This window comes from Silurus meridionalis, chromosome 17 (assembly GCF_014805685.1).
Source record: "Silurus meridionalis isolate SWU-2019-XX chromosome 17, ASM1480568v1, whole genome shotgun sequence".
In the NCBI taxonomy this organism is placed as follows: domain Eukaryota; kingdom Metazoa; phylum Chordata; class Actinopteri; order Siluriformes; family Siluridae; genus Silurus; species Silurus meridionalis.
Window position 1 is genome coordinate 7,130,153 of NC_060900.1, and position 13,345 is coordinate 7,143,497.

Here is a 13,345-nt window from a genome sequence, read left to right on the forward strand (position 1 = left end):
CCAACAAGTAAAACAAATCCCACAATAAACAACATGGACAACACAAAAATAATATGTTCTTGGTTTTTCTACTTTCAAGATGGAACAGGATTAAATAGTTTGTGTATCTTTCTTTCTTTCTTATTACTATGACAAGCAACATCAATAATAATAATAATAATAAAATAAAACATTTCACTTATTACAATTATAATTATAATTGATATAAAAAAACTTTTCTATTTATTTTCTCTCTCGACAAAGTTATAAACTGACCATATTAATCTGAAGCAGGATTATTGATACAGACCTCAGTGCACTTTTGTAAGTAGCTCAGGGTAACGACATCTTCCATATTCAATAAATGCAATTAATAATTGTAGGTAAAACCCCACAATATTTATTTATTCGTTTTACCCAATGTGATGATTTAATGTTTTAGACAAATGACTGTTTATATTAACAGACATGGACATGTTAAATACATGGGGGAAAAAAAGTCAATATATACTGTAGATTTTTGTTAATAAAATGCCTTTTACTAATCATTGTTTATTACTATCATTTTCCTCTGAGGTTTTAAATCTCTGTACGGAAATGTAAACTGGTGTTCTTCATCTTCAGCTTGTACACTTCATCGAACTGCTCATTCTGGGCCACAGTGAAGTGATTCTTCCAGTCTCCAACTTTCCCTGAGATTGTGTAGAGATTATATAGGCGAAGGCACACACAGTAATCGCTTTATATTAGGGTATATCTTACACAGACTTACCTTTGCGTAGGAATTGAGAGACACTGAGGTCTAGTGATGGATCATCAGTTAGGTTAGTCATAGGATTCGCCTTCATGACATCAAACTGAACACATCTTACGATCTTCTTTCTTTGTTCTTCCGGTGTTGATAAACCAAGAAAGGAGCAAAGGTTTTTGAGTTCACGTTCAGTGTCCTGAAGGATGAATAATCATTGTTATAATGATGACATTTTTGCATTTTTGATTTTCATTTTAACCTGCTTTTGTCATTTCATTCTTTGGTTTTAATGAAGGGAAATTTGTTAGGATCAAAGAGGCACTAAAGTGTCTAGGAAGTAATGCTCTTTGTAAATGTTCCCAGTCTTTCTTTTTGCCTTCTTTCCATATGCTGTTTTTGCATACTTTCTTCCTTTGAAATGACTCCTGATCATGCTTATTACATGTTTTTTTTTCTTCTATTTTCTAGTTCCTAGCATAGCAGATGGGTATTGTTTCTGCTATATTTCTGTTTGGATCCCTGTGGAATAGATTCCAAGACCTCCACATTACAGGCACGTTGTTATATTTAGCACTCATGTGATGTATCACCTCCACCAGATCTTCATAGAACATGTAGTGGATCTTGGAGTATGTCTGTTTTTTTTCCCACCATCCACACACATGATCATACCAGGAGCCAAACACCACTGTCCATACAACATAGAGAATATTAATGGCTTTAATGACTAAACACAGGAGACAATACATTTTCATTCAATGCAACACAAAAACTTGGAACTAGCAAAAATTAATGAACACAAAAACACATCACCTTCACTTATTCACTTACTTTGTCCATCTTTGAATCTTTGTAGGAAACTGTTCCAGTCTCCTGGTTCAGGTTGAATCCTCTCCATGCAGTCAAAGTGGAAATAGGAAACCACATTGTCCTTAGCATTGCGAGCGACATAGACAATCTGGAAACATATGTAAAAGAGTTATAAAAGAGTATATATATATATATATATATATATATATATATATATATATATATATATATATATATATATATGACTCATTTTCCAGAAACTTTTATGGAGGATGCATTAAAACATGTACATGCAGATCTGTATATAAATATAAATGATATGCTCCGCAGTTGTCATTTTTTAGGTTGAATTTTTTTTACTTGAATGGCGGATGCATTAAATAATGTAAGCCATAAGTCAAAGTGTTAATAATAAACACAGAAAACACATCACCATATTGAAGCAGTCTGCTTGATGATTTAAATGTAACCTTCCATTTACATATTAAATCTAAATCTAAATGATTAAAAAGTATGTGTTTTTTATGAAATAAATGTAATGATAAAGTCTGTAAATTGTTTGAAAATGGATATTGTTAGAAAAAAAAAACTACACTTCAGACGCTATGTTTTGTATGAATTTTAACTGATTAGAAACCCTGTTTTACAGGTGAGGTTGAGTAGGGCTGGAAAATAGCACTTTTGCATGTAAGATTCTCTAATACTTCGAATTATTACATAATTTTTTAAGAACTGTCAAACAACAAAAATTTCCAAGCATGAACATATTACACCTACAGGTTCATTTACTGAACTTATATAAGTTCATTTCCCAGTTATCAATCTCATACAAAAAGGCCAAACTTTTAACCAGATTGTCCAGATAACCAGATTGTCAGGGTTTGACTGAATTCAGCACTAAATTACATTTCCCATCAGTCACTGCCCAGAAAATTATCACATTTCTTGTTATTTAGCACTTCTATTTGAAGTCACACCTTGCACCCAAGTCATTGTATAGGTTTTGTCCTCCATGCTTGTTGAATGGTGTTCAGGTTTTTCTCTTTTTGTACTTAAGTGTAAAGTTAACAGCCAGAAAGGATGATTTCAAAAGAGTTAGATGCCACTAAGCAAGGGAAAGGGTTTGTAAATTGTGGAATCCTTGATCATTTAAAAAAAAATTAAAATCCAATAGATTTGCATTTCAGGATTAAAAATAGAAAGATTTTTAGATTGTGCAACTATTCTGTGGTCTCCTAGGGAGAACTAAATAAAAAAAGGGCTGTAATTCCTACACAGTTTACTTAGTGTATCAAACTTATGATTTAATTTAATCTCATATTTATGACATATACAACTAGTCATAGGGTGATAAAGTCTAATTTGGCACCCTTTGACAAAAGTGTATAAAGGAGCAATAGCCACAGGTCGAAGTACTCATTAATAGATAAACAGTTTGCAACAGTGTGTTGTTATTAAGAGTACAAAATTACAGCCATTAAGGTAACAATGCAAAAAAAGATCACCTTTACGACCTTAACAAAAACTACAACTGCCACTTCAAAGGAAGTCTTAAAACCATGTTCTAAATATGGAGCTGGATTCTTAATGGATGTACACACACACACACACACACACACACACACACACAAACATACTCAGCAGGGAGATCGTTCTAAACATCTTGAAGACTAACCAAAGATCTTCCAGTATGCTTCCAGTACACCTTGTTCCTATCTATGCTGAAGAGAATTCTTAATGGCATTGACTGTAGGTTTGGGGTCATTGTCCAGCTGCAGAATGAATCTGGGGCCAATCAAACAATCAATCTTTCAATCTATCAATCTATCAATCAATCTATCTATCTATCTATCTATCTATCTATCTATCTATCTATCTATCTATCTATCTATCTATCTATCTATCTGAATGCAAAGTTTTTTCTTCTTAAAGCAGGGTTCAATATCCCTTTCCCCAAAACCATTCATGACAGCATTCCAGAAAGGGTTAAAATTGTTTGGGAAAAAGATTTGTGGCCCTAATTCCTATTATATTCTTTATAGTATTGTTGCTTATTTATGTCACTTTGTCCACACGTGTATTACAAAGAAAACCTCAGATATCTGTTAAAGAGTACTTTGCAGTTCTGCTCCAAGAAGGACTTTGGTAGAAATTGAACAGGTAGATGAGTTTTGATGATGCGAGGAGAGGTAGGCAGTGTATCTGCATTGTCTGTTCCTGTGGGAGTTAAAACAAAAATATATTATTTTTTTTTTCTTATAACGAAAACCCCAGTAAACTTATTGTCTATGCTGACTATTTGTTTTTCTTTGTAAGAAATTATTGAATATAATGCTGAGTTTTTAGATGTTATTGGTCAGAAAGTTGTGCATAACAGCAGCTCTGACAAACAGATCAGCTGTAATTTGTGTATATTAAAAAGCTTAATGTACACTGTTGAACAAAATGAAGGGAATACTTAAATCACATATTGAATGTCAATGAATTAAATATTATACATTGTGTAATTTGTTCAGAAGGAAGTAATATGAAAATTTCCAAAATCAAAATCATCAACCCATTCAGATCTACATTATTATGCTGATCTAAAATCTAAAATTGCATGCTGATCCAACTTGCATGGATCCATCTAAGCATTCTGCTGATGAGATGGTGGAGGTGTCATGGAGATCTCCTCCTAGACCTGGATCAAGCTATTACTAAGCTACTTGACCGGTTGGATACTCGGATGCATAACATCCCAAAGGTTTTCCCAAAGGCATAGGTATTAGGGTATGAGAAATGTGAGGGTCAATCAAAGGCATAAAGTAATGACAAGGACCCTGGCAAAAAACAAACTGGAGACAAATCATTCAGGAAAAATAAGGAAATTGCAAATGTCTATGGCCACCACCTGAAAAAAACATTCCCCTTTGTTTTTTGTTTTTTTGCTGTTGTCTCTCCAGTCTCTTCACTTTTATTTGCACCAAAGTAGGTAAGGCTGATTTACAATTACTTATGTTTTCTAACTGGGCAGATTGAGATCATTAAAACTAAACTGACTTGGTGTTATAGTGTGATGATTAAATGTTCCCTTGTTTTTGAGCAGTGTATTATTATGTCTACATTGACAGCTCATTTACAGAACTTTCTATGGTGGATGGTCCATATGATCTAATCTTAAACATAGGATAAAGTGAATTGTAAATGTATTTTCTTTGATAGTGTGATCAAGTGTGATACAATTTATATACAGAAATGTGTATTTAAGTTTAAGATCCCCTGTGCACAGACCTCTTCTTGTCATTCTACAGGTTTTAATAGGTTTTAGGGGTGTTCAATAGGTTTCCAACAGAATCTTTGAATTTCTCTTAATTAAATTCTATGAATTCATTGATTTCTCTATTGATTTCATTGTTGGGCTTTAGCACTATCATTATCACTATCACTAGCTAGTATAAAAAAACAAACTTGAAAACCCTGGATGACAGAGGAAGTATTTTTCTCTTGTGCCACTCAGAAGACAACGATTTGTTGTTCATCCAAGTTATGTTTATGTATATACTATACACAAAAATTTGACAAGTTGCTGTAGTACAAGAAGGACAAATACTTTAGGGCATACTGTTAAGAAAAAATAACCAACTTCCGGTTCTTATTCTGTACTGCCACAAAAATTTTAATCTCAGTGACACTCATGTAGTGGCAGTGAAATTGATGTGTTGGTGGAGACATTCTGACCTGTATGCATAGGTGGGTAGACCAACTCTAAAAATGGCACCCTGTCCACGATAGAGATTGATTTTTCACGCTCACACATTTGTTGAAAGTACAGTAGATCAAGAATGTAGGAGACCCAAGTGGTGCCTGATAAACAAACAGGCTTATTTAAAAATAGGAAAAAAATTAAAAATATTTTTTTTTTTGCTATATTAAAGCACTGAGCAACTGAACTCTAAACACAAGTTACCTGCTTTGGGATAAGTGGCAACAACAATGTCATCTGGTTTAGCTTTGAAGTTCTGGACTTTGTCCCAGTTGTCAGTAAAAAAATGTGTCATAGACACACCATGAAAGTCAAAAAGCTTTGGACGCTGTGGATTCATCTGGAAGATACAGGGATTGCTAGTGGTAGCTCGTGTTTGTTGAAGCCTTAACATATTTGTCAGCCCTTTATGTTTCAAGTAAAATGATCTGGTTTTGCACATTTATTGACTGCTTTACTTAGAATCCAGAATAACAGTAAATCAGAAATTAACTCCAAACTCAACATTCCATTCTTATTTACAGTTAAAGAGAAGCAATATGTCACTAGAGAAGTGATCAATCTGGCTCTGACTAGCAAATATACAACAAGCAGGTTTGTGTATATGTATCAGATATTTAACTAACATGTCTCCCTCTTTAAACATATGCAGTGATCTAATAAAATGCCCTTCAAATGTTAAATTAAACTTCAATTATATCACAACATCTGAATTTAAAAGGCAACCATCTTAAAAACACAGAACTACATGTATGAATATAACAGCTTGACTTACTCTCAACACGGAAGTGTTTATGCCTTTTGCGCAAGCCTTCTTGGCTCACAAATCTGTGTTACAGATTAAACTTCCTCAGAACTTGCTTTACTTTGTCTCCTCCCTCTCTCTCTTTGCACTGTTTATGCTCATATCACTGGGTTTGTGTGTTTTATTGAATCCCTTCAGTCTCCTGTGTGGCTTGGTGTAATATACGGTATGTGCAATACAAAGTCAGTTAAATATATAGTATTTTGTTTTGTATGGTGTTTAATACAAATTTTTTTATTGTAATATTGATGTTGAAAGTAATTTTATCAGTGGGGATGCTGGATGCTGCATAAAAGAAAAAGCATTTCATTTGTCAATTATTAAAGTCAGTGAGGAATAAAACATTTTGTCTGTTTTTTGTCTGGTTTTCTCTTAACATAAGTTCAAATAAAGACAAAACAAGCCTTTATATCCTGAATTCTTTTCCTTAGGATATATATATATATATATATATATATATATATATATATATATATATATATATATATATATATATATATATATATAGATCCATGTCTGTGTGGAAAAGGTCTCCACTTTCAGGTTCTTGGGTACACATATTAGTGATGATCTCACCTGGACTACAAACACTACAGCATTGGTAAAAAAAAAAAAAAAAGGCACAATAACCAATCTACTTCCTGAGGATTCTCAAAAAAAACAACTTGACAACAAAATGATCTGCTGTTGTCTTACTATTGCTGCTCTATTAAGTGTTCTGACATACTGTACAGTACATAAACCATTTGCTCATTTGAAGACAGGAAAGCCCTTCAGTGGATTATCAACACATCCCAAAAAACATTGGCTGTTTATTAGCCTCCCTGGAAGAACTTTTCAGTTCTTACTGCTACAGCAGAGCAAACAACATCCTGAAAGCCCCAACCCACCCTGGACACCATCTATTTAACCCTCTACCCTCGGGTAGATGCTTCAGGTCCATCACATCACGCACAAACAGTTTTAAGAGCAGTTTTAACCCCAGAGCCATTAGGTAGCTGAACACCAACAAACACCGTCAGTATATGCTTGGAACTCTTTGCACTACATACACTTCACAGACTTCTACCTCGTATTTATTTTATTTCCAACCACAATCTGTATAAACTTTCAATGTGCAATACCCAAATATTTAAATGTGCAATATTTTCATATTTTAACGGATCACTCAGGTTTACATATATAATTATTTAATATGTTGTATTTTTATTTTTTTTTTTATGCACATTAAGGGCTGAAACTTAATATCGTTGTACCCTGTGCAATGACTATGAAGAATTCAATTCTATTCAATTCAATTCTATTCTATTCTATTCTATTCTATTCTATTCTATTCTATTCTATTCTATTCTATTCTATTCTATTCTTTCTTATCTGTCCTGATCTCATAATTCTGACTTATTAGCTAATAATTATGACTTAGTATCTCATAATTATGAGATAAGTGGGGGCAGTCTGTGGCAGGGGAGCATTTAAGCACATAACACAGGATCTGACGTTACTGCATTCTTTGCTCGAAAGCGCCTCATTGAGCAACCATGGAAATGTAGCAGCTATCATATGGTTTAGCTTGATGACTTTATATTAGTTTAATTAGCTACTGGACATTTCCTCACTGACCTGCCCCTCCTGCTAATGAATTTAGTTTTGGCAAGTCTTGCTTCAGTTAATAGATACGGGGCATTAACTATTATTATTATTCAAAGATGATGATGATCAGGAATGTCTCTGTTCTCAGTCATGATTACATCGCTGATTCCCTCTGTCTCATCCACGTTAACCCCATACTTCATGTTGCCTTCTGACTTGCTCATTGTTAGCTTTGTAAACTAGTCTACATCTGTGGTGTGTGAGAGCCAGGAAAAAATACACCAGTGGTAAATTGAATAAGACCATGCAATGACAAGAAATAAGTTGATGGGCTGAAAACGGTGAGCAATGAAAAGAAGAAATATGGACGTCACCTAATAGATTAAAACTCAAGTAACGAGTCTGGTTTGAAAATGGAAGAAGTAGAAAATACAGATGCTTGTGTAAAAGAATGTAATGAGTAAAAGTAAAAAGTTGTTCGGAAAAAAAAGTTAATTTAAAATACTGATACCAGACAAATCTACTTACACTTACACTTTCCATCTCTGCTAATCACAGACACAAATGTAAGCATTAATACCTTACAGTATATAATAAACCAGCATTTTCACTACTGACTTACCATTTGCTTTATTGCTGTTCTGATCTCTAATTGTACCAGGTTTTGATTCTTTGGCTTTGTTTTTCCATGGCTGTCCTGATTCTTGTTTTACAGTTCTGGTTTATGCTTTTTGTTTTACTGAGATTATTAGGCACTTCTGATTCTTCAATATTATTTGCATTTGCCTCCACTTTCCTCGTTATTGTATTACAATTAAAGGTCATTCTTACATATAAAAATATTCTATATCCTAACAAAATTAACTGTTTCAAAGAATTATTATTATTATACAATATGTGCAATTTAACAATTTAAAATGCAGGTAACATGGACATTCCAAGAACCCCCGATGGCCTAAAGCTCTGTGCGGAACTGTAAAGTTGAGTTCTTCATCTTCTCTTTGTAGTGTTTTTCGAACTGTTCATTCTGAGCCACAGTGAAATGATTCTTCCAGTCACCGACTTTACCTTGGGAAAAATGTAAGGAGACGGAAAGAAAATTCAGAGAGGTGAAAATACAAACCAATTTTTCAATGGCTATCATTGTGCTTAAAGTATTTAATTTTCTGCTCACACAAAATGGGTATATAAATCACAAGGTGGACATATTATATAATCCCCCCACTAGATAGGTGAAAGCTATAATAAATTCCTGCATTGAAGGACACCTTAGCCATAGTTATTGCTTTTCCCAAATAATCAGGAAGTCATTATTCTGGTTTTTCAAAGAAAACAATAAACCGTGTTCAGATAAATATTTTCCCCATCATGTGCTTATAGAAATGTGCAGAACAGGACGTAATTCTATGTTTAGTTAAAAAATAATAATATTGGTGTCATTAAACCACACCTCCGGTGCACACATTTAGCGCTCCTCCACAAGATTCACGAGTTAGTAACGATCTTACTTTTTCCATTCATGAACGTCTGTAGATAGTCGTTCCATTCTCCTGGATAAGGCTGTAATTCATTCATACGATCAAAGTGGAAATAAGACACAGCGTTGTCTTTGGCGTTGCGAGCTACATAGACGACCTAAAGATAGATGTGATGAATTAGAACACACTATACAGAGTTAAATATACAGTATTTGCTGAACGGCAAACATTTGATTCGTTGATTGATTATGAAGAGAGATGGACTGGTAAACAAAGTGGTTCCTTCTCAAACTCCACACAAAGCTTTTGCTTCGCCACTGCAGGCAATTACAGAAAATGTATCAATTCTGCTGCTGATGTGATCCATTAGTCAACCATTTATTCTCCCTTTTTTATCAATGGTCAATAAGATACTTAAAAAAATTCCTTAATGATCATGAATTTCTCTTGTTTATCGTCACCTACATGTGTTCTGAGCTTTGCTATAAATTGATGTTTGAAAAGCCCTTAACAATGAATGAAAGCATTGCATTATTATGGACTTGTAATCATACTGCATAGGGCATAACTTCTCTGGATTAAATCACAAATGATCTTAAGATGCTTTGAAAGTATTTATGCCCGAATAATACCTGAATCCCTGGAGGCCTAGACTGATGTGAAAGAATGCTTGACGTGTTTGATCATGGTCCTTAACTGTTTTTCTACTTTGTAACCAGTTTAAACACCAGTTGGACTGCTCATTCATCCATGGACTTTTGACTCTTTGACCGTTGACATGTTACAGGTAATATATGTCTTTTTTATAAATGAGTAACATGTGTAGAAAGTACACAATTTTTACAATATGTTTTAATTTAAATACACAAACTGTACATACACAGGCATTACAAATACTCTTAAAGACTAGAAACTGAAACACTTATACATACTATACCCTGCAGTTCTGTTCCCAGAAGGACTTGGGCACCAGTTGAACAGGTAGATGAGTTTTGATGAGTCGTGGTGTGGTGGGTAAATTATTTGCTAGATCGACCCCTGTGCAATGAAGAAGTAAAATTAAGTGTTAGAATAATGGTCTGTGCACAAGCAGTTTCATTGCATATGCGTAACAATAAAGGAGAATGGTATGTGTATTTTAGTGGAATGGCTACTGACCTACAGCCATATCAGGAACAAACATCTCTAGGAAAGGCACTCGCAGGTAAATAGGTATTAAGGTCTGACGCTCTGGTGCTGTATTGCCAAAATAAAGTAGATCCAAAATGTAGGAAACCCATGTAGTACCTGGTGAGAGGGAATTGAAGAAAAGGGTTACAAGCAATATATTTTAATCAAAAGTCTACCAACTAAAATGTCAGCTCATGATAAAGTACTTTACTTTATTTAAGGGAACATAAGTTTCATTTAAAAAGATCCATTAGTACATTTCGCATAGTTGATCCAGCGCACATGATCTGGTTCAAAAGCAAATAGATAAATTAATTCAATAAAATACATTTATTGTCCCTCTAAAATAGCGTTTATTCAGAATTACTAACATGAACACTTTTGATCAAATGGCTTCAAATTAAACAGAATACCTGCTTTGGGGTAAGTGGCAACGAGGATGTCGTCTGGTTTTGCCTGGAACTTCTGAATATTTTCCCAGTTATCAGTGAAGTAATGGCTCATAGTGATGCCTTCAAATTCAAACAATTCTGGCCGACGGTTCAGCGTCATCTGTAGCATTAAACGTTATTGTGGCTTAATTATTGGGCAGCATTATTACTTTTTTGTTTAAACAGCTATACAGTATATTCAATTTGCACATCAAAATTTGCTAGCTCAAATTTTAATTAGAAAAAAATATTGGAAATAATTATAAATTTCTAAATAAATCACTTATCAAATATTTTTTTTTTCTTTCTTTCTTTCTTTCTTTCTTTCTTTCTTTCTTTCTTTCTTTCTTTCTTTCTTTCTGTCTTTCTTTCTTTCTTTTTTTGTTTTTGTTTTTTTTTACAAAAGAAAGATTCGATGTTTGTTGTGTTTAAGAATTTACAAAATTAATTTGAAAGGTAGATGTCAAATTAGTGTTAAAAGGGGGAAAATAGCTGAAATTTGCTTTTCTACATAATTGGCATATTATCATACCATTGCACTATACGATTCTATATTTTACTAAACAGTAACATACTACAAAGAAAACTTCAAACAATTTTCATATTTTATTTTTAGCTGACTCACCGAAGTAAAATCCAGTCCTTCCATGATGAAATTCTTTGTTATGTAATTTTGTCTTTCAGGCTTGACTTTTGCCTCCAAATCTTTAAATGTTTACACGCTTCCCTTACACTAATCTTGCACTTATCACAGCTCTCTCTCTCTCTCTCTCTCTCTCTCTCTCTCTCTCTCTCCAGTGGGTGAGCAGGGGGTCCTCCCTCTATTATTTTGCTAAAGGAACCAATCATCTTTGGTGCTCGTCTGGACGTATCAGAAAATGACCTCCCTGGACTCAAAGAGCTTCTTCTATCTAAACGTTCCTTTTAACTAAGGCAGGCTCAGGCCTTAAAGATGCAGAGACTGTTTTATCACACTTGGGGATCAGATCGCTACAGTATACACAAAAATGATTGTAGGCCAAGCTAAACTCATTGTGTACATCAGCAGAAAAAACAGAATGGAACAGAAAGCTGGACAGGAAATTGTACCCATTTTTAAGAACATGATAAAAGTCAGAATAATTGTTGATTTTTAACTACCATACACTAATGAATACAGTGGACACTTTTAGTGTTGAATGGTGCTGTAATGATTGTGTTCAGTAACTAATGCTGAACTCACTAGTACACCAGTGCTGCAGTGATTATACACCCACATCAAACAATGTGCTGTTTTTTTCTTGGTGTTTTTCTTTTTTGTTGTTGTTGTTCTCGTTGAATGTAAGTGAGAAAGGCTTTTTTAATTAAGTATTTTTAAAATCAAATCTCTCTCTCTCTCTCTCTCTCTCTCTCTCGCAATGCTTTTGCTTCATACAAGTGTTGCATCGTATTTTGTGGCCCTAGAGGGCGCTGCTGCTAAAATGCAGCTTAAAATTGATCCTCCACAGAAGTTCACAAGCAAAGTTCCAACATCAGCAGCCACTGATCATTAAATTGTTGAGAACGCGCTTGGCGCCGTGCACGTTACCCCTTGAACGCGCTTGGAGAACAGTCTGCTGTCGTGCTGCGGAGAAACCGATGAATGCACCAGTTGAACTGTTCAGAAAAGAGTAATTTAGAGTACTTAACAAAACAAAGCCATTTAAATCCTTTTGCATATTCTACTGTCATGATTCGTTTTTGTAACCACCTTGAATGTCATTTATTTATCAAGGCTATTTAGGCAACATGTAGTCAGATGCAGAGAATGTAACACCGGCCATTTTTCTCTGCACTGCATAGAAGCTCAAAAGCTGTCTGATATTCTGCTGACCACGTTTAATGAAACTTAGGGTTTCAAACAATACCCTGCTGTCTCAGGCACAAGCTCACCAAGTCATGAAGAGCATCCTTTTGAAAAAGGCCTCAATAGACTTTCTATAATAACAAAAACATAGGAACCATTGTAGCTCCTTTACAGTACTGGGTGTATTACATTATCCCGCTGCCTATCCCAACACCCTTTCCACCTCTTCAATGAACTCATCTACATTTGATTTGATTTATGACACACACACACACACACACACACACACACACACACACACACACACACACACACATATATATATATATATATATATATATATATATATATATATATATATATATATATATGTATCTTTAGTGTGAATAATGTAATAGTTAATTTTTATACAGTACAAGTGGCAGTCCTGAACTGAGTAAACATAAAATCATCAGCCATTATTTACTGCAAATTTTGATTGCTGTATATTGAAAGGGTTTTTTTTCCATGAATACCTCATTTCATGTGCAATTTACAAAAAAAATAATAATACAAAAATGTACATTTACATTGTCTTTGATACAATGTACACTTATGCAAAACCCCAAAAACCCATATGCATTGTGTTCAGATTTACTTTCAAATATTTAGGCTTAACACTCATATTTTTTAAGCATTGATTGCATTTTAACTACTTATCAATTTAGATATTCAGAAGAGGAGAATAATTAAATAAATTGATATTTTGTGACGTAATTTAG

At 34.0% G+C, this 13,345-nt stretch overlaps 2 protein-coding genes across 2 annotated transcripts; both read right to left on the reverse strand.

The window, feature by feature from the left end:
• Positions 1-356: 356 nt before the first annotated feature.
• LOC124399814 (cytosolic sulfotransferase 2-like) lies at positions 357-6,149 on the reverse strand. Its single transcript, XM_046871021.1, has 8 exons — positions 6,061-6,149; positions 5,490-5,625; positions 5,261-5,386; positions 3,657-3,757; positions 1,562-1,688; positions 1,321-1,418; positions 752-926; positions 357-671 (listed from the first exon to the last, which is right to left on the reverse strand). The coding sequence occupies exons 2-8, from the start codon at positions 5,623-5,625 to the stop codon at positions 559-561; spliced, it is 876 nt and encodes a 291-aa protein (XP_046726977.1). The 5' UTR covers positions 6,061-6,149; the 3' UTR covers positions 357-558.
• A 1,970-nt stretch (positions 6,150-8,119) lies between these two features.
• LOC124399815 (cytosolic sulfotransferase 3-like) lies at positions 8,120-11,871 on the reverse strand. The gene is made up of 6 exons (XM_046871022.1): positions 11,385-11,871; positions 10,742-10,880; positions 10,317-10,445; positions 10,096-10,196; positions 9,189-9,315; positions 8,120-8,748 (listed from the first exon to the last, which is right to left on the reverse strand). The coding sequence occupies exons 1-6, from the start codon at positions 11,406-11,408 to the stop codon at positions 8,636-8,638; spliced, it is 633 nt and encodes a 210-aa protein (XP_046726978.1). The 5' UTR covers positions 11,409-11,871; the 3' UTR covers positions 8,120-8,635.
• Between the last annotated feature and the right edge of the window lie 1,474 nt (positions 11,872-13,345).